Source organism: Bufo bufo, chromosome 4 (genome assembly GCF_905171765.1).
Source record: "Bufo bufo chromosome 4, aBufBuf1.1, whole genome shotgun sequence".
Taxonomy (NCBI): Eukaryota; Metazoa; Chordata; class Amphibia; order Anura; family Bufonidae; genus Bufo; species Bufo bufo.
Genome location: NC_053392.1, coordinates 218432166 through 218446552, shown reverse-complemented (window position 1 = coordinate 218446552; position 14387 = coordinate 218432166). Strand labels below are relative to the sequence as shown.

The following is a 14387-nucleotide window of genomic DNA, read 5'->3' as shown; positions in this document are numbered from 1 at the left end:
TTTGCTGGACAATCATAGTGGGGAGGAATTATTTGTAGGCCGCCGCTCTGTTAAGCGCCACTACCTATCACAGGCCCGTCACAACCTGTACGCAGGAGATTAAGTGGAGTATACCCCTATGCGCTCCATCCAAGGCCCGTTTGCTGCCAGTGTGACCCTGCTGGCCAAACCTTTGTCCCCTATAGTTACCCCAGATTCCTGGCAGGAAGATCCAGTCTCTGCAGGGAAAGTTAGATGTTTGCAAGAAACCAAGGATGGCAGATTACGTTTTAAGGAACCGCCTCAGCCTGCACCTGAACCACTCATCCCTGACCTGGCCGCACCACCAACCCTACAGGTGGGCCAGATAAATAACTCGGTTCTAACTTTTAACCCCAGGGTGCAGCCATATGTTTTACCATGGAAGCAGCCCCAGGCACCCTCTGTTTGCCTTCCAGAACCCCTTCAGCCGGAGGTATTAACCGCCTCTGCACCGGCTAAGGATCCCGGCTTGCAGCATGTCACAGCTGCATTCACCAGGCTGACTGCTCAGCCACCACCCAAAGACACCACTAGAGGGCAGTGGCGTACCACTACTGCTGCAACTCTGAGCTACCAGAAGCAAGAGCGCCCCCTGATGCGCTTTAGTAGCTCAAGCAGCGAGGAGGACCTGGCCGTCCTCCTCTAAAAATGATCCTTTTCTAAAAATAAAGGACTAATGGGAGCCCCGTCATGGACTGTTCCTGACGGTTGAGGACCCGTTGGCATTGTTTAAATGTTTTTCTTTTACAGGTTGCCCTATTTCGTCCTCACCCTGATGGTCATGTACAGTAAGGACTCCCCCCATCATCATTTAACCCCTTGCATCCAAGTTCACATTGTTTTATCCCCTTTCTCAGGTTACTTGATAACCTTATGGAACTGCGGTTCTTAATATGATGCTTTTATGTGTTTTTATATGACATTTTATATCTCCCATGGGATTACAATTAACTTTTACTATTCCTGTGGATTACAATTGACTTTTGCCTGTTTCCAGAGGATTCTACTTCAACTAAAAGGACTCAAACCTTATTTGAGTACTAATAAAATTGCACTGTTTTACCAAAATGGTTATTGCAACGTAAAAAGCTTGCACCCAAAGAAAAGACTCAAACGTATACCTGAGCTCTTTGTGATCTCTATGTGATATTATTGTACTATAATTTTGCCTAATGTTTACAGGTTATGTAACGTTTAAGAATCATATGCCCATTGTGAGTATTTTTTTCCAGGTGCCGCAATGTGACCTCATGCACTTATTGTGATAATTGCACTTAACTTTGCACTTAACCAGATATGTAGCAACTTACTTCAGTGTGCCTTACTTTACAGCTCTTGTACTCTATCCCCTTTATACGGACTGCCTATACGGACGCTTAATACTAATGGCCTACATCTGGAGTCATATATCCCGGGTACCCAGGGTAGGACCAAGTGGTAAGTCCTGGCAAGTCTAGTAACTACACAGGTAACCCCGCTGCTTCGGGAATAGTTAGAGGAGTTTTTGACCCCTCCTTCCCGCTTGTTATGTGTTCAGGATTGCTCCTATCCTGAGGTGTTTCTTCCACGAGTTTCATGGGATTATCATACCCTCCTCCTGTGACTGCCAGAAGTGCATGGAGACGCTAATACCTCCCCTTCTGAGCCTTTGCCTAAGGTATGGTACCTCAAGCCTTAGAGCCTTTTAGCTACCCATAGTCACCATAGTGATCGTGCTATAAGCCATATATTTTGACTTTGGTGCAGGGAAGGGAATACAGGATAAAGCCACCATTCCATTTGTGGGTATTCTATTACATAATGGCGGGACTACAGAGTAAAGACACCCCCATGCTTTCTTTGGTGTTTAGAGGCCAGAACACTTCAAAGTTAGTCAGTAGTGATTGTTTAGTGCAGACCTTTGGTTCACTGGTTATACCGAGAGGGAAACTTTTACTTAGGACACCCTACTCATGCGGGCAGGAACCTCGGGTAGCCGTTATATGTTAGTCTTTGTATATCTATATATGTAATACATGCAGCACTTTGTATTTATTTAGGTACCCCAGAGCTGGTTCTTCTCCCTCCTAAGCATAAGCCGAGGGCAGCTTAACTCGAAGTAAGGGGGAATGTAACAACCCAGAGTTGTGTTACGAAACTCTTTTACCCCGCTACAACCTGTTAAGAGTATTTGCCTTGTCATCCAATGTCATTTCACATAATATTCTCACAAATGTGCATTGAAAGCCTTGTTACATGTATATTGCTGTAATTTCCATGTTCACCAGCAGGTGGCAGCAATGTGTTAGCAAGGAGTTAGAGCCAGTTTAGTGTTTCTGAGCTGGAATAGTTCATTCCAGTTTAGCGTCCCCCTCTATGAGCAAAGTGGGCTGCGCCCACATCCTGCCTCATGGGGAGAGAAGTAAGTTAGAAGTGAGTGTAACCCACCCCCTGTTAGGGGTAGGGTGTGCATGTTAGGAGCTCCCAGATATAGGGATTCAAAGCCAGGATCTTGTCTCGGCTGAGACATTAATCATCCCCAGCCTGAGCCTTGCAGCCTCAGCTGGAAGAAGCAAGCAGACCACTCCAGTTCCAGGAGGAAGCATACCCTGTGAAGCTAACTGTGAGTCAAAGTCCAGAGACCCAGGAGAAGCCATATTCCTCCTCAGCTAGTTAGTCCCCAGACAGCAGAAGATAGAAAGCGCAGAATCCAAATTCCTGTCACAGTTTAGAGCTACAAAGCAGACGTCCTTTCCTGCAAAGCTCCAGGTACATGATGGAGCAGAAGATATATTCCTGCCACACATTGCCAATACCTGCTGGGACCTAAGACTAAAGCTGTTATCTTGCTTGGATGAAAGTTACCACCAGTAAAGACAAGTTTAAACTTTACCCAAGGTCTGGATCTCAATTACTGCTGCAAATCCCTCTATTACTAGCACTATACTTCATTTTATTGCAAGTGAGCCAGGATACAGGAGTCCAGCCGTACTACCGGTACCATACAGAGACATTACACCACTCTGGCATTCCTAACCTGGGGCGTGAGTTACAACACCTTAAAGGGCCCTGTGACAGTACCTTGCGCATGCTGCAATTGGTGTCACCAACAAACTATAGACTATTATACCCATATCCTGACCCTCTGCATAATTTGGCGTCCGTGTAACTTTACCCACGGTACGGCTCATTGCAGTAACAGAATCCATAATGCAATTCAGCATATACCGAAATCGATCTTGAAGTTTGCTCATCCCTATTAGTGACATCTCAGCTATAGCTTGCCAGTTTCAATGTAGGAGTCTATGAAGACAAATGAAAAAAGGGCCTGATACCTAGTGAGACCAATATAAAGTGATGTGGCATAAAACAGCAGTTTGGCAAAGATTGAATACAGTGAAATTATGCAGTCCCAAACTATAGTAGCAGCACCACACTGTGTCTGCAGGGTGAAAGCAATGCAGTGAATATACAGAGAAGACCGCAGGCTTTAACGAAACCCCAACATATAGCTGAAACTTCACAGAAACTGCCCTGAAATAAAATATTGATAAGGCAATTGCCCACAAGTGCATTCAGAGTGGAAAATATGCTCCGTGGGAGAGCAGTATTTTCCAGGCTAAACAATGCTCCTGTGACACGGACTCACGGCATTATAATGCTGCATGTTCCTGCCTCACCTAGGATCGACTGAACTGTACTCATATAATGCCGTAAGTACAATTCAGTAGAGCCACAGTCAGACTTCACAGCATTATAATTCATTATAATGCCATAAGCCTGTTTTACAGGAATAGTGTTCATCCTGGAAATACTGCTGTCACATGGACCGTATTTCCCACACTGAATATAATGATGTGAATTTGCCCATACACTGACTCCTGAAGTAGCCAAGTCTGGGTTAAGAACTCAAGATAGTTCAGATTTTGTGGCTGAGGAAAAATGAAGAAAAACTGCTCTGTCCAGCTGATAGACATCTATCCACAGTCAGCTTATGAATACTCCAAAAGAAGTCTTTTCTAAACACTGCTAGCAATCATTTACAATTGTTGTGATTGTAGATACTGTGTAGAGGTGTTTCCACAATCTTGTCTGTTAGAGTAAAATAAGCCTAGAGGACAATTTAGTGTATATTTTTTAGCCAAAGCCTAACATGAGTAAAGGTACAAAGTAAAATAATAGTATAAAAGAAAGATGCATCAACAATTGAACTGTTGGACTTGGGCTTAGAATGTGGCCTAGAATCTGCTCTGCCTAAAGAAACAAATTCACTTATTTCTCATTGCACTTTCAGGGTTTATTATCAGTACGGTTTAGTAGGATATTTCATGGTTATTGGTTCCAAGTTCAGATCAAAATTATCCTTCGCTAGACCTTAGGGTCCCAGGTCTAAAAATGTAAGCGGGGAAGGGAATGGGCTGGCAGACCTGTCTCATTCATCACTTGTTTTAGGCGTAGAAAATGGTTTAAATGTAAGGCTACTTTCACACTTGCGTTCGGAGCGGATCCGTCTGGCCCTATTTTGTGACTGTTTAAAGACAGAATTCTGGAGTGCAGAGCTCGATAAACTCCCACCAGAGTGCATATTCATGTTTTAAAAAAAACAAACAAACAACTATTAATATTCTACTTGGGCTGTTATTGCCTGGAGGAATGTCTGGTAGTCATGATTTCATTCTGTAATGTGTAGACATAAGGAGAACCTCTCTTTGCAGTAACCCTCTACTGTGACTACTTTATCTCCTTTCTCTATTACACCTGCATGTCCTGAAGGGGTCTCAATAAATAACCTTTTAAAGGGAATGTATAATCAGAAAATAAACAGTTTACATATTTTTTATGCTTAACATATTTTGAAAGAATTTTTTATATTATTTTTAATTTTCCATGCCAATATATTTAAACAAAAACATAAAATGTGTGGGATTCAGTCAGCACAACCCTATATGCAGGTGCACATCGCTATGGCGAAATACATATACAAAGAAAAGAACACAAATGCAATAGCACTCTGCAACCAGCATTCTGCCCTGCCTCTATGCTGGATGTTGAATGAGGCATTGGTGTACATTTTGGCCAAAGCGTAATAAGCCACTCACCACGTCAAGGTCGCCTCTATGAGTGGTCCCTAACACTAGTTCCTACCTGTTTATGGGCCATGACAGCCACACAAAGTCCAGGGAAAACATAAAATCCTGCTGTTGTTACACTGGCCACTAGACGCCACTTTTTGGTCTGTACAGACTTTACTGCAGCTACCTGCTTATCTGTTATTCTAATCCTGCCTGTAATGATATCACCTCTGTGTATAGATAAGACATGATCCACCATTCACAATAGGTGATTGTAAAAGCTTATCCTTTCCTTATATAATGCTACAAACGAGTAGTTTGTAGCATTTGTTTTATACGTTCTCTTTTTTATCTTTCTGTGTAGAATACTGCTTCATTAACTTTACTGTTAAGGCTACTTTCACACCTGCGTTAGGTGCGGATCCGTCTGGTATCTGCACAGACGGATCCGCACCTATAATGCAAACGCTTAGATCCGTTCAGAACGGATCCGTTTGCATTACCATGAACAAAAAAAAATATATATATATATTTTTTTTTTTGTTCATGATAATGCAAACGGATCCGTTTTGACTTTACATTGAAAGTCAATGGGGGACGGATCCGTTTTAAAATTGAGCCATATTGTGTCAACTTCAAACGGATCCGTCCCCATTGACTTACATTGTAAGTCTGGACGGATCCGTTTGCCTCCGCATGGCCAGGCGGACACCCGAACGCTGCAAGCTGCGTTCAGGTGTCCGCCTGCGGAGCGGAGGACAAACGGTGCCAAACTGATGCATTCTGAGTGGATCCGCATCCACTCAGAATGCATTAGGGCTGGACGGATCCGTTTGGGGCCGCTTGTGAGACCCTTCAAACGGAACTCACAAGCGGAGCCCCGAACGCTAGTGTGAAAGTAGCCTTAGTTGAGGTCCAAGATAGTGGCAATAATTGTCTATTGTTTTTTTGTTTTCCACATCTAAACATAATGGACTTCTTATTTCCTCTTTCTAGACGTAATATTATGTCTCCTCAGTTCTTTTAATTAAAATACATGTAAATGCATGATTTACTAAAAATCTGTACATGTCTTAAAGGGGTTGTCTCACCTCCCTATTTGCAGGCTGCCTCACTGCTCTCAGGGCCCCTCTTCCCTGCTGTTTCTGCAACATGAGGGTGAATTTCTGCAACCATAGAATATACAATATGGGTTCTTCCTACCTATTTTTTGCGATTTTTGTCTTGTAAAAGGTGCCAAGTGTTTATTTGTAGCATAATGTTTTACTTGTGTTTTAACAGAATTTTTTTCCTATACAGAAGTAAATGGGAAGGTTTCACACCCAACTTCAAGGGAGCAAAAAACTCAACTACAAAAACAGAAAAGTTTGTAGGGTGCTTCCTGTTGAACTGTGTATAATATCTGGACACAATGCTTTTTGCAAAAAAATAAAAAATCCAACTACATAAGATGTGTTTTGGGAGAAAAGAGAACTATGGGAGATACTTATCAAACCGGTGTAAAGTAGAACTGGCTTAGTTGCCCATAGCAACCAATCAGATTCCACTTTTTAAAGGAGCTGTGAAAAATGAAAGGTGGTATCTGATTGGCTGCTATTGGCAACTAAGCCAGTTTTACTTTACAACAGTTTGATAAATCTCCCCCTTATGTGTGCAACCACTGTTATAAGGGGCGGCTACAAGGTGATCACCAGACAGAACGCAGAGTAGAGGTGATCGCATAGAAATGAATGGGTTCACAGCGCCAGTTGCAAAAAATCCAACACTGCTGGATTTCCATTTGCTTCTATGGGAATACCGCCACTCTGTGATCCTTGCCGCCACCAGTGTTGCTGTGTAGCCATACCCTAAATTTGATGCAGTCACTGAAAGTACACACTTTTTACATTTTAAGCATTTGAGGCTTGAAGGGGTATTCCTGAATTTTACTATCGTCAGGATATGCCATTGGTATCTGATCAGTGGCGGTCTGACACCCTGTACCACACAGCAGCTCCAGCACAAGAACTACATTGTGTAATGGAGGGAGCTGGTTACTGCTGTGCTGCTTCAGTTCACTTCAATGGGAGCAGCCCGACAATAACTAGCTCCGTCCACTTCACAATGGATGGAGCTGTGTAGTTCCGGTGCTGCGGGGGGCGGAGTGTCAGACCTCCGTCAATCAGATATCAAAGACCTATTCTGTGGCTAGACCATCAATACTAAAATCCAGGATTAACCCCTTAAGGACCCATGACGTACATGTACATTATTTCTTTGCGGGACTTAAAGACCCGTGACGTACATGTACTTCAGAAGCTGCACCCGCCCTATCCATGGCAGGGATCCAGCAGTCACTGATAGCCGGACTCCTGCTGCATGCGCCAGCATCCATGAAATCACTGATGACGGCGCATTAATCCTTCATGTGCCACGGTCAGCACTGACCGCGGCACGTGCGATGTTGGGCGGGGATCGGAGCTGCCATCGGGTCCCCGTGCTGCTGTGACGGGGACTCGATGGCATGGAAGGCAGCCCGATGCCTTCCTTGGGCATCGGGCCGCCTTCTGGTGGAGAGCCTGTGAGATCCAGCCCCCTGGATCTCACAGGCAGGAAGCTGTATGAGTACTACACACTGTATTACTCATACAGCCAATGCATTCCAATACAGAAGTATTGGAATACATTGTAAAGGGGACCAGACCCCCAAAAGTTGAATTCCCAAAGTGGGACAAAAACTAAAGTGAAAAAAAAGTTGAAAAAAAAAAGTTTCCCCTTCAAAAAAATAAATAAGTTTCAAGTAAAAAAAAAACTTTATCAAAAGTAGACATATAAGGTAACGCCGCGCCTGTATCGCCCGGCTCTATAAACATATCACATAACCTAACCCCTCAGATGAACACCGTAAAAAAATAAAAAACTGTGCTAAATAAACAATTTTTTGTCACCTTACATCACTAAAAGTACAACACCAAGCGATCAAAAAGGCGTATGCCCGCCAAAATAGTACAAATCTAACCGTCACCTCATCCCGCAAAAAATGAGCCCCTACCTAAGACAATCGACCAAAAAATAAAAAAACTATAGCTCAGAATATGGAGACACTAAAACATAGTTTTTTTTTTTTTAAATGCTGTTATTGTGTAAAACTTAACTAAATAAAAAAAGTATACATATTATGTATCGCCGCGTCCGTAAGAACCTGCTCTATAAAAATATCACATGACCTAACCCCTCAGGTTAACAAAAAATTTAAATAAAAACAGTGTAAAAAAAAGCCATTTTTTGTCACTGTACATCACAAAAAGTGTAATAACAAGCGATCAAAAAGTCATACGCACCCCAAATTAGTGCCAATCAAACCGTCATCTCATCCTGCAAAAATCATACCCTACCTAAGATAATCGCCCAAAAACTGAAAAAACTATGACTCAGACTATGGAAACACTAAAACATGTTTTTCTTTTGTTTAAAAAATGAAATCATTTTACATAAATAAAAAAATCATTTTACATAAATAAAAAAAGTAGACATATTTGGGTATCGCCGCGTCCGTAATAACCTGCTCTCGAAAAATATCACATGAACTAACCCCTCAGATGAATACCGTAAAAAAAAAAAAAAAAAAAAACGGTCTAAAAAAAGCAATTTTTTTGTCATCTTTCATAACAAAAAGTGTAATAGCAAGTGATCAAAAAGTCATATGCACCCTATAATAGTACCAATCAAACCGTCATCTCATCCCCAAAAAAATGAGCCCCTACACAAGACAGTCGCCCCAAAAATTAATAAAACTACAGCTTTCAGAATGTGGAGACACAAAAAAAAATCTTTTTTTTTTTAAATGCTTTGTTATATAAAACTGAAACAAACAACCATTTGGTATTGTCGCGTCTGTGACAATCTGCTCTATAAAAATACCACATGATCTAACCTATCAGATGAATGTTGTAAATAAAAACGGTGCCAAAACAGCTATTTCTTGTTACCTTGCCTCACAAAAAGTGCAATATAGAGCAACCAAAAATCATATGTACCCTAAAATAGTACCAACAAAACTGCCACCTTATCCCATAGTTTCCAAAATGGGGTCACTTTTTTGGAGTTTCTACTCTAGGGGTCAATCAGGGGGGCTTCAAATGGGACATGGTGTCAAAAAACCAGTCCAGCAAAATCTGCCTTCCAAAAACCGTATGGCATTCTTTTCCTTCTGCGCCCTGCTGTGTGCCCGTACAGCAGTTTACGACCACATATAGGTTGTTTCTGTAAACTACAGAATCAGGGCCATAAATATTGAGTTTTGTTTGGCTGTTAACCCTTGCTTTGTTAGTGCAAAAAAATTGATTAATATGGAAAATCTGCCAAGAAAGTGAAATTCTGAAATTTCATCTTGATATTCCATAAACTCTTGTAGAACCCCAAAAGGGTTAACAAAGTTTGTAAAATCAGTTTTGTATACCTTGAGGGGTCTAGTTTCTAAAATGGGGTCACTTTTTGGAGTTTCTACTCTAGGGGTGTATCAGGGGATCTTCAAATGTGACATGGCAACTTAAAATTATCCCAGTGAAATCTGCTTTACAAAAAAAACATATGGTGTTCCTTTCCTTCTGCGCAATGCCGTGTGCCCGTACAGCAGTTTACGACCACATATGGGGTGTTTCTGTAAACTACAGAATCAGGGCCATAAATATTGAGTTTTGTTTGGCTGTTAACTCTTGCTTTGTAACTGGAAAAAAATGGATTAAAATGGAAAATCTGCCAAGAATGTGAAATTTGGAAATTTCATCTCTATTTTCCATTAGATCTTGTGGAACACCTAAAGGGTTAACAAAGTTTGTAAAATCAGTTTTGTATACCTTGAGGGGTGTAGTTTCTAAAATGGGGTCACTTTTTTGGAGCTTCTACTCTAGGGGTGCATCAGGGGGCTTCAAATGGGACATGGTGTCAAAAAACCAGTCCAGCAAAATCTGCCTTCCAAAACCGTATGGTATTCCTTTTCTTCTGCGCAATGCCGTGTGCCCTTACAGCAATTTACGACCACATATGGGGTATTTCTGTAAACTACAGAATCAGGGCCATAAATATTGAGTTTTGTTTGGCTGTTAAACCTTGCTTTGTAACTGGAAAAAATCTATTCAAATGGAAAATCTGCCAATAAAGTGAAATTCAGAAATGTTATCTCTATTTTCCATAAATTCTTGTGGAACACCTAAAGGGTTAACAAGGTTTGTAAAATCAGTTTTGAATACCTTGAGGGGTGTAGATTTTAAAATGGGGTCATTTTTGGGTGGTTTCTATTATGTAAGCCTCACAAAGTGACTTCAGACCTGAACTGGTCCTGAAAAAGTGGATTTTAGAAATGTTATGATTTGCTTCTAAACTTCTAACGTTCCCAAAAAATAAAATGGCATTCACAAAATGATCCAAACATGAAGTAGACATATGGGGAATGTAAAGTAATAACTATTTTTGGAGGTATTACTATCTATTATAAAAGTAGAGAAATAGAAATTTGGAAATCTGCTAATTTTTTTATTTTTTTGATGAATATGGAATTTTTTTATAAATAAAAATTCTTTTTTTTTTACTCAATTTTACCACTGTCATAAAGTACAACTATAAGTGACGAGAAAACTATCTCAGAATGGCTTGGATAAGTAAAAGCGTTTTAAAGTTATCACCACATAAAGTGACACATGTCAGATTTGCAAAAAAATGGCCGGGTCCTTAAGGTGAAATATGGTAGGGTCCTTAAGGGGTTAAAAATGTCAGCTATTGTCTTTCTCTCTACAACAGATCATGTACTATGCCACTACAGCTAATATACTAATGGTTATATCTTCTTAAGATTACAGTGACACGAATCAGATGACAGCAGTTTCTACCAATATGAAAGAGAAGCAGAATGAACATAAAAGAAGTCTTGTGGCAGAGCAGAAGGCTGTAAGTTGAACTTGGGTGAGCTGCATCTTTCTAATCCAGTGAGCTACAATGCCACCAACATTGCCTCACCCGTCATGGAGCTACAGATAAATGGCTTGAAGTTGCTGAGTAGCTGTGAGAAGATCTGCAGGAGCGCTTCTTCCCTACAAATGGCCTATATTAGGCTTACAGCAGAGAGAAATCTGAACTATGCACGTGGCTCTGTGCAGCTTCTTGGCCTCCTCCATTGACAGACTATTTTATTTGTATACTGTGATCATTTCCTATCGACTTGATTTACATAGCTTGTTAAATGCACAGATCAAAGCTTTACTGCAGGAATAACTAAAGAAGCACCTTCCAAAAATGTCTACAAACACCAAGTCTGTGCAGCTCCTCTGTTCAGGAGTGACAAATGTATTGTATCTTCAGTATAACTGGGGAGGAGTATGTTGTATAGGAATTGACTCTTCTTTGTGTCATAATTCGGGTGGATTATCATCTTACAACAGGACAGAATGTAGATTAACAGTCATTTTCTCCTTTTTAAGCCAGAATGACCAACTTGTACTTTAAAATGGCCACCTCCTCCTGGCTTATTGTTAAATGTCAGGAAAGGGTTGACTAGAAGCACCTATGTCGGTACATCATTTATAGACATAGGCAATTTGTTTTGCATCTGTCTGTATAGAACATTTTTTCATGAAATATGACTCCATAAGACATTGACAATGTATTGCTGGTGATGTGTATACACATGTTCACAGAAGATAATGAACTGTTTCACAATATGCAAGGTCCCATCCTTCTTCTGTGTGTCATACTTCATTGTGTAAGTTTTTATACATTTTCTTAAATAAGGATCCAAATTTTGGATTAATAATGTTGGCTTCCGGTCATGGTACACCATGAACTTTCTTGTATTACTGTTGTAGGAGCCTCAAAAGACACCATTGTGCTGCTGGAGGTCCCGGATCCTTATCAAAATCTCAGTATATCTGCCCCTTAATGTTTTTCCATTTTTAACTTCACATACTTGAAAATAAGCACTTACTGTAAATGTTTCACTTGCTGACTCTTCTAATAAAGCCCTAATCCATCCTTTTTGGTTGTTCAGGACTTGCCACCTCTTATAATGTTTCACTGTATGGATGGCTGGTACCATCTGTGGGATCAGATTAAGGCCTTATTCATAAAGCCCTAATGTGGGTAAATTCTAGTGTTCATATTACTGCCACAAATCCCACCTTGACCAGAAGTCTACTGATCAAAACTAACATCATCATAGGGATCTATGATGCTGCGAATTTGGGTCATTAGACCCACCGTCGGGCTGGGATTAATGGCCATTCACTGCAAAAAATGCACCAAAATGATACGCAACTGACAATACTAGCTAATTCCTCAAGCCGATGTTAAAAGCTGAGAACTTTGCCAATATACTCCAGCCAGGAACATATCGGAGCCCCTCATGCACAACGTTTTGTGTAAGATGTCCTTGTGGTGCATCAGGTCCGCCCCGGCATCCTCCATTGTACGCATTTTTTGCTGGGAATTGCCGTTCTGCGGACCACATGTGGAGGATCTGCTCCCCCGGTTATAGACACGCTACAGTGTCTAGGTTTGGAGCATTTCCACCCATTTAGGCCATAATACAGAATCTAGAATGTGCCCACATTTCAGCTGTAGGGATAAGGCATTAAAAGGGTTGTCAAGTCCTTTTATATTGATTTGCCCATTCTCAGGATCAGCAGTGGCATCCTGCACCCCCATTCTTTGGTTCAAGAGTAGCTACAGCGCTGGAAATAGGCACTGGAACTATGTAGTAGACAATGTATAATGGGATCCTCAGGGCTTCCATTGTTTTCACGTTACAACAGGACAGCAGGTCATTTGCTGCAGGGCGTGCTGGCTTGAAAAAATTTGTTGTTTTTCATGACAGATCCTTGCTAAGCTTCTCCGAGAGACACAATAGCAGAAATTACTGAATGTTGTAATGTTAATGTACTATTCTTTTTTTTATTATATAGGATTATTTTAAAAATGTTGAAACACTTTGTTCACATGGTAGTTATGATGGCTCATGGAGTTCTTCCTTGCAGCATTAGGCTACTTTCACACTGGCGTTTCTGGGTCCGCCTGTGAGATCCGTTTTAGGGCTCTCACAAGCGGCCCAAAACGGATCAGTGAAGCCCCAATACATTCTGAATGGATAAGGATCCGTTCAGAATGCATCAATTTGGCTGCGTTTGGCCTCCGTCACGTTTTTTAGACGGTCACTAAAACGCAGTTTGCAGCGTTTTTGTGACTGTCTGACTATGCGGAGCCTAACGGATCCGTCTAGACTTAAAATGTAAGTCAATGGGGATGGATCCGTTTTTCACTGACACAATATGGTGCAATTGAAAACGTTTTGACTTAGACATTTTTTTGAATGAATAATGCAAACGAATCAGTTAATAACGGATACAAGTGTTTGCATTATTCGTGCGGATCTGTCTGTGCAGATACAAGACGGATCCGCACAAAACGCTAGTGTGAAAGTAGCCTCAAGCTGAAGAAATACTGTATTTTTCGCCCTATAAGATGCACTTGCACATAAGATGCACCTAGGTTTTAGAGGAGGAGAATAAGGAAAAATATATTTTTCCTTAGACCCTTAGGCCCCTTTCACGAGAGCGTGACGGATTAGGTCCGGATGCATTCAGGGTGCGTTCAGTGAAACTCGCACCATTTTGCATTTGCGTTTAGTTGTTCATTTTTTTCCGCGAAAGTGCAATGCGTTTTGATGCGTTTTTCACACGCGTGATAAAAAACTGAAGGTTTACAAACAACATCTCCTACCAACCATCAGTAAAAAACGCATTGCATCCGCACTTGCTTCCGGATGCAATGCGTTTTTCACTGAAGCCCCATTCACTTCTATGGTGCCAGGGCTGTGTGAAAAACGCAGAATATAAAACATGATGCGTTTTTCACTCAACGCAGAACTGATAGGTGAAAAAATGGGTCAGGATTGACTGCGATTGCGTTCCAATGTTCCGTTTTTTACGTGCGAGTGCAATGCGTTTTGCACGCGCGTGAGAAAAAACTGAATGTGGTACCCAGACCCGAACTTCCCTCAAGTTCGGGTTTGGGTTAGGTGTTCTGTATATTTTATAATTTTCCCTTATAACATGGTTATAAGGGAAAATAATAGCATTCTTCATACAGAATGCTTAGTAAAATGTTGCTTGAGGGGTTAAAAAAAAAAAATATTTACTCACTTCATCCACTTGCTCCCGCAGCCGGCATAGTCTTCTTTCTTCTTCTTTCAGGACCTGCAAAAGGACCTTTAATGACGAGCGCAGTGACGTCAGCGCAGGTCCTGCTGAATGAAGATAGATCTCTATCTTCATTCAGCAGGACCTGTGC

The 14387-nt window shown here is 41.2% G+C and overlaps 1 protein-coding gene across 1 annotated transcript in view; it reads left to right on the top strand.

Moving 5' to 3' along the window:
- Positions 1 to 11347, top strand: part of MCF2L2 (MCF.2 cell line derived transforming sequence-like 2) — a 554965-nt gene extending 543618 nt beyond the window's left edge. The window contains 1 exon segment of the mRNA XM_040428287.1: positions 10900 to 11347. Coding sequence (XP_040284221.1) covers positions 10900 to 11003 — 104 coding nt within the window. The 3' untranslated portion in view covers positions 11004 to 11347.
- The last annotated feature ends 3040 nt before the right edge of the window (positions 11348 to 14387 follow it).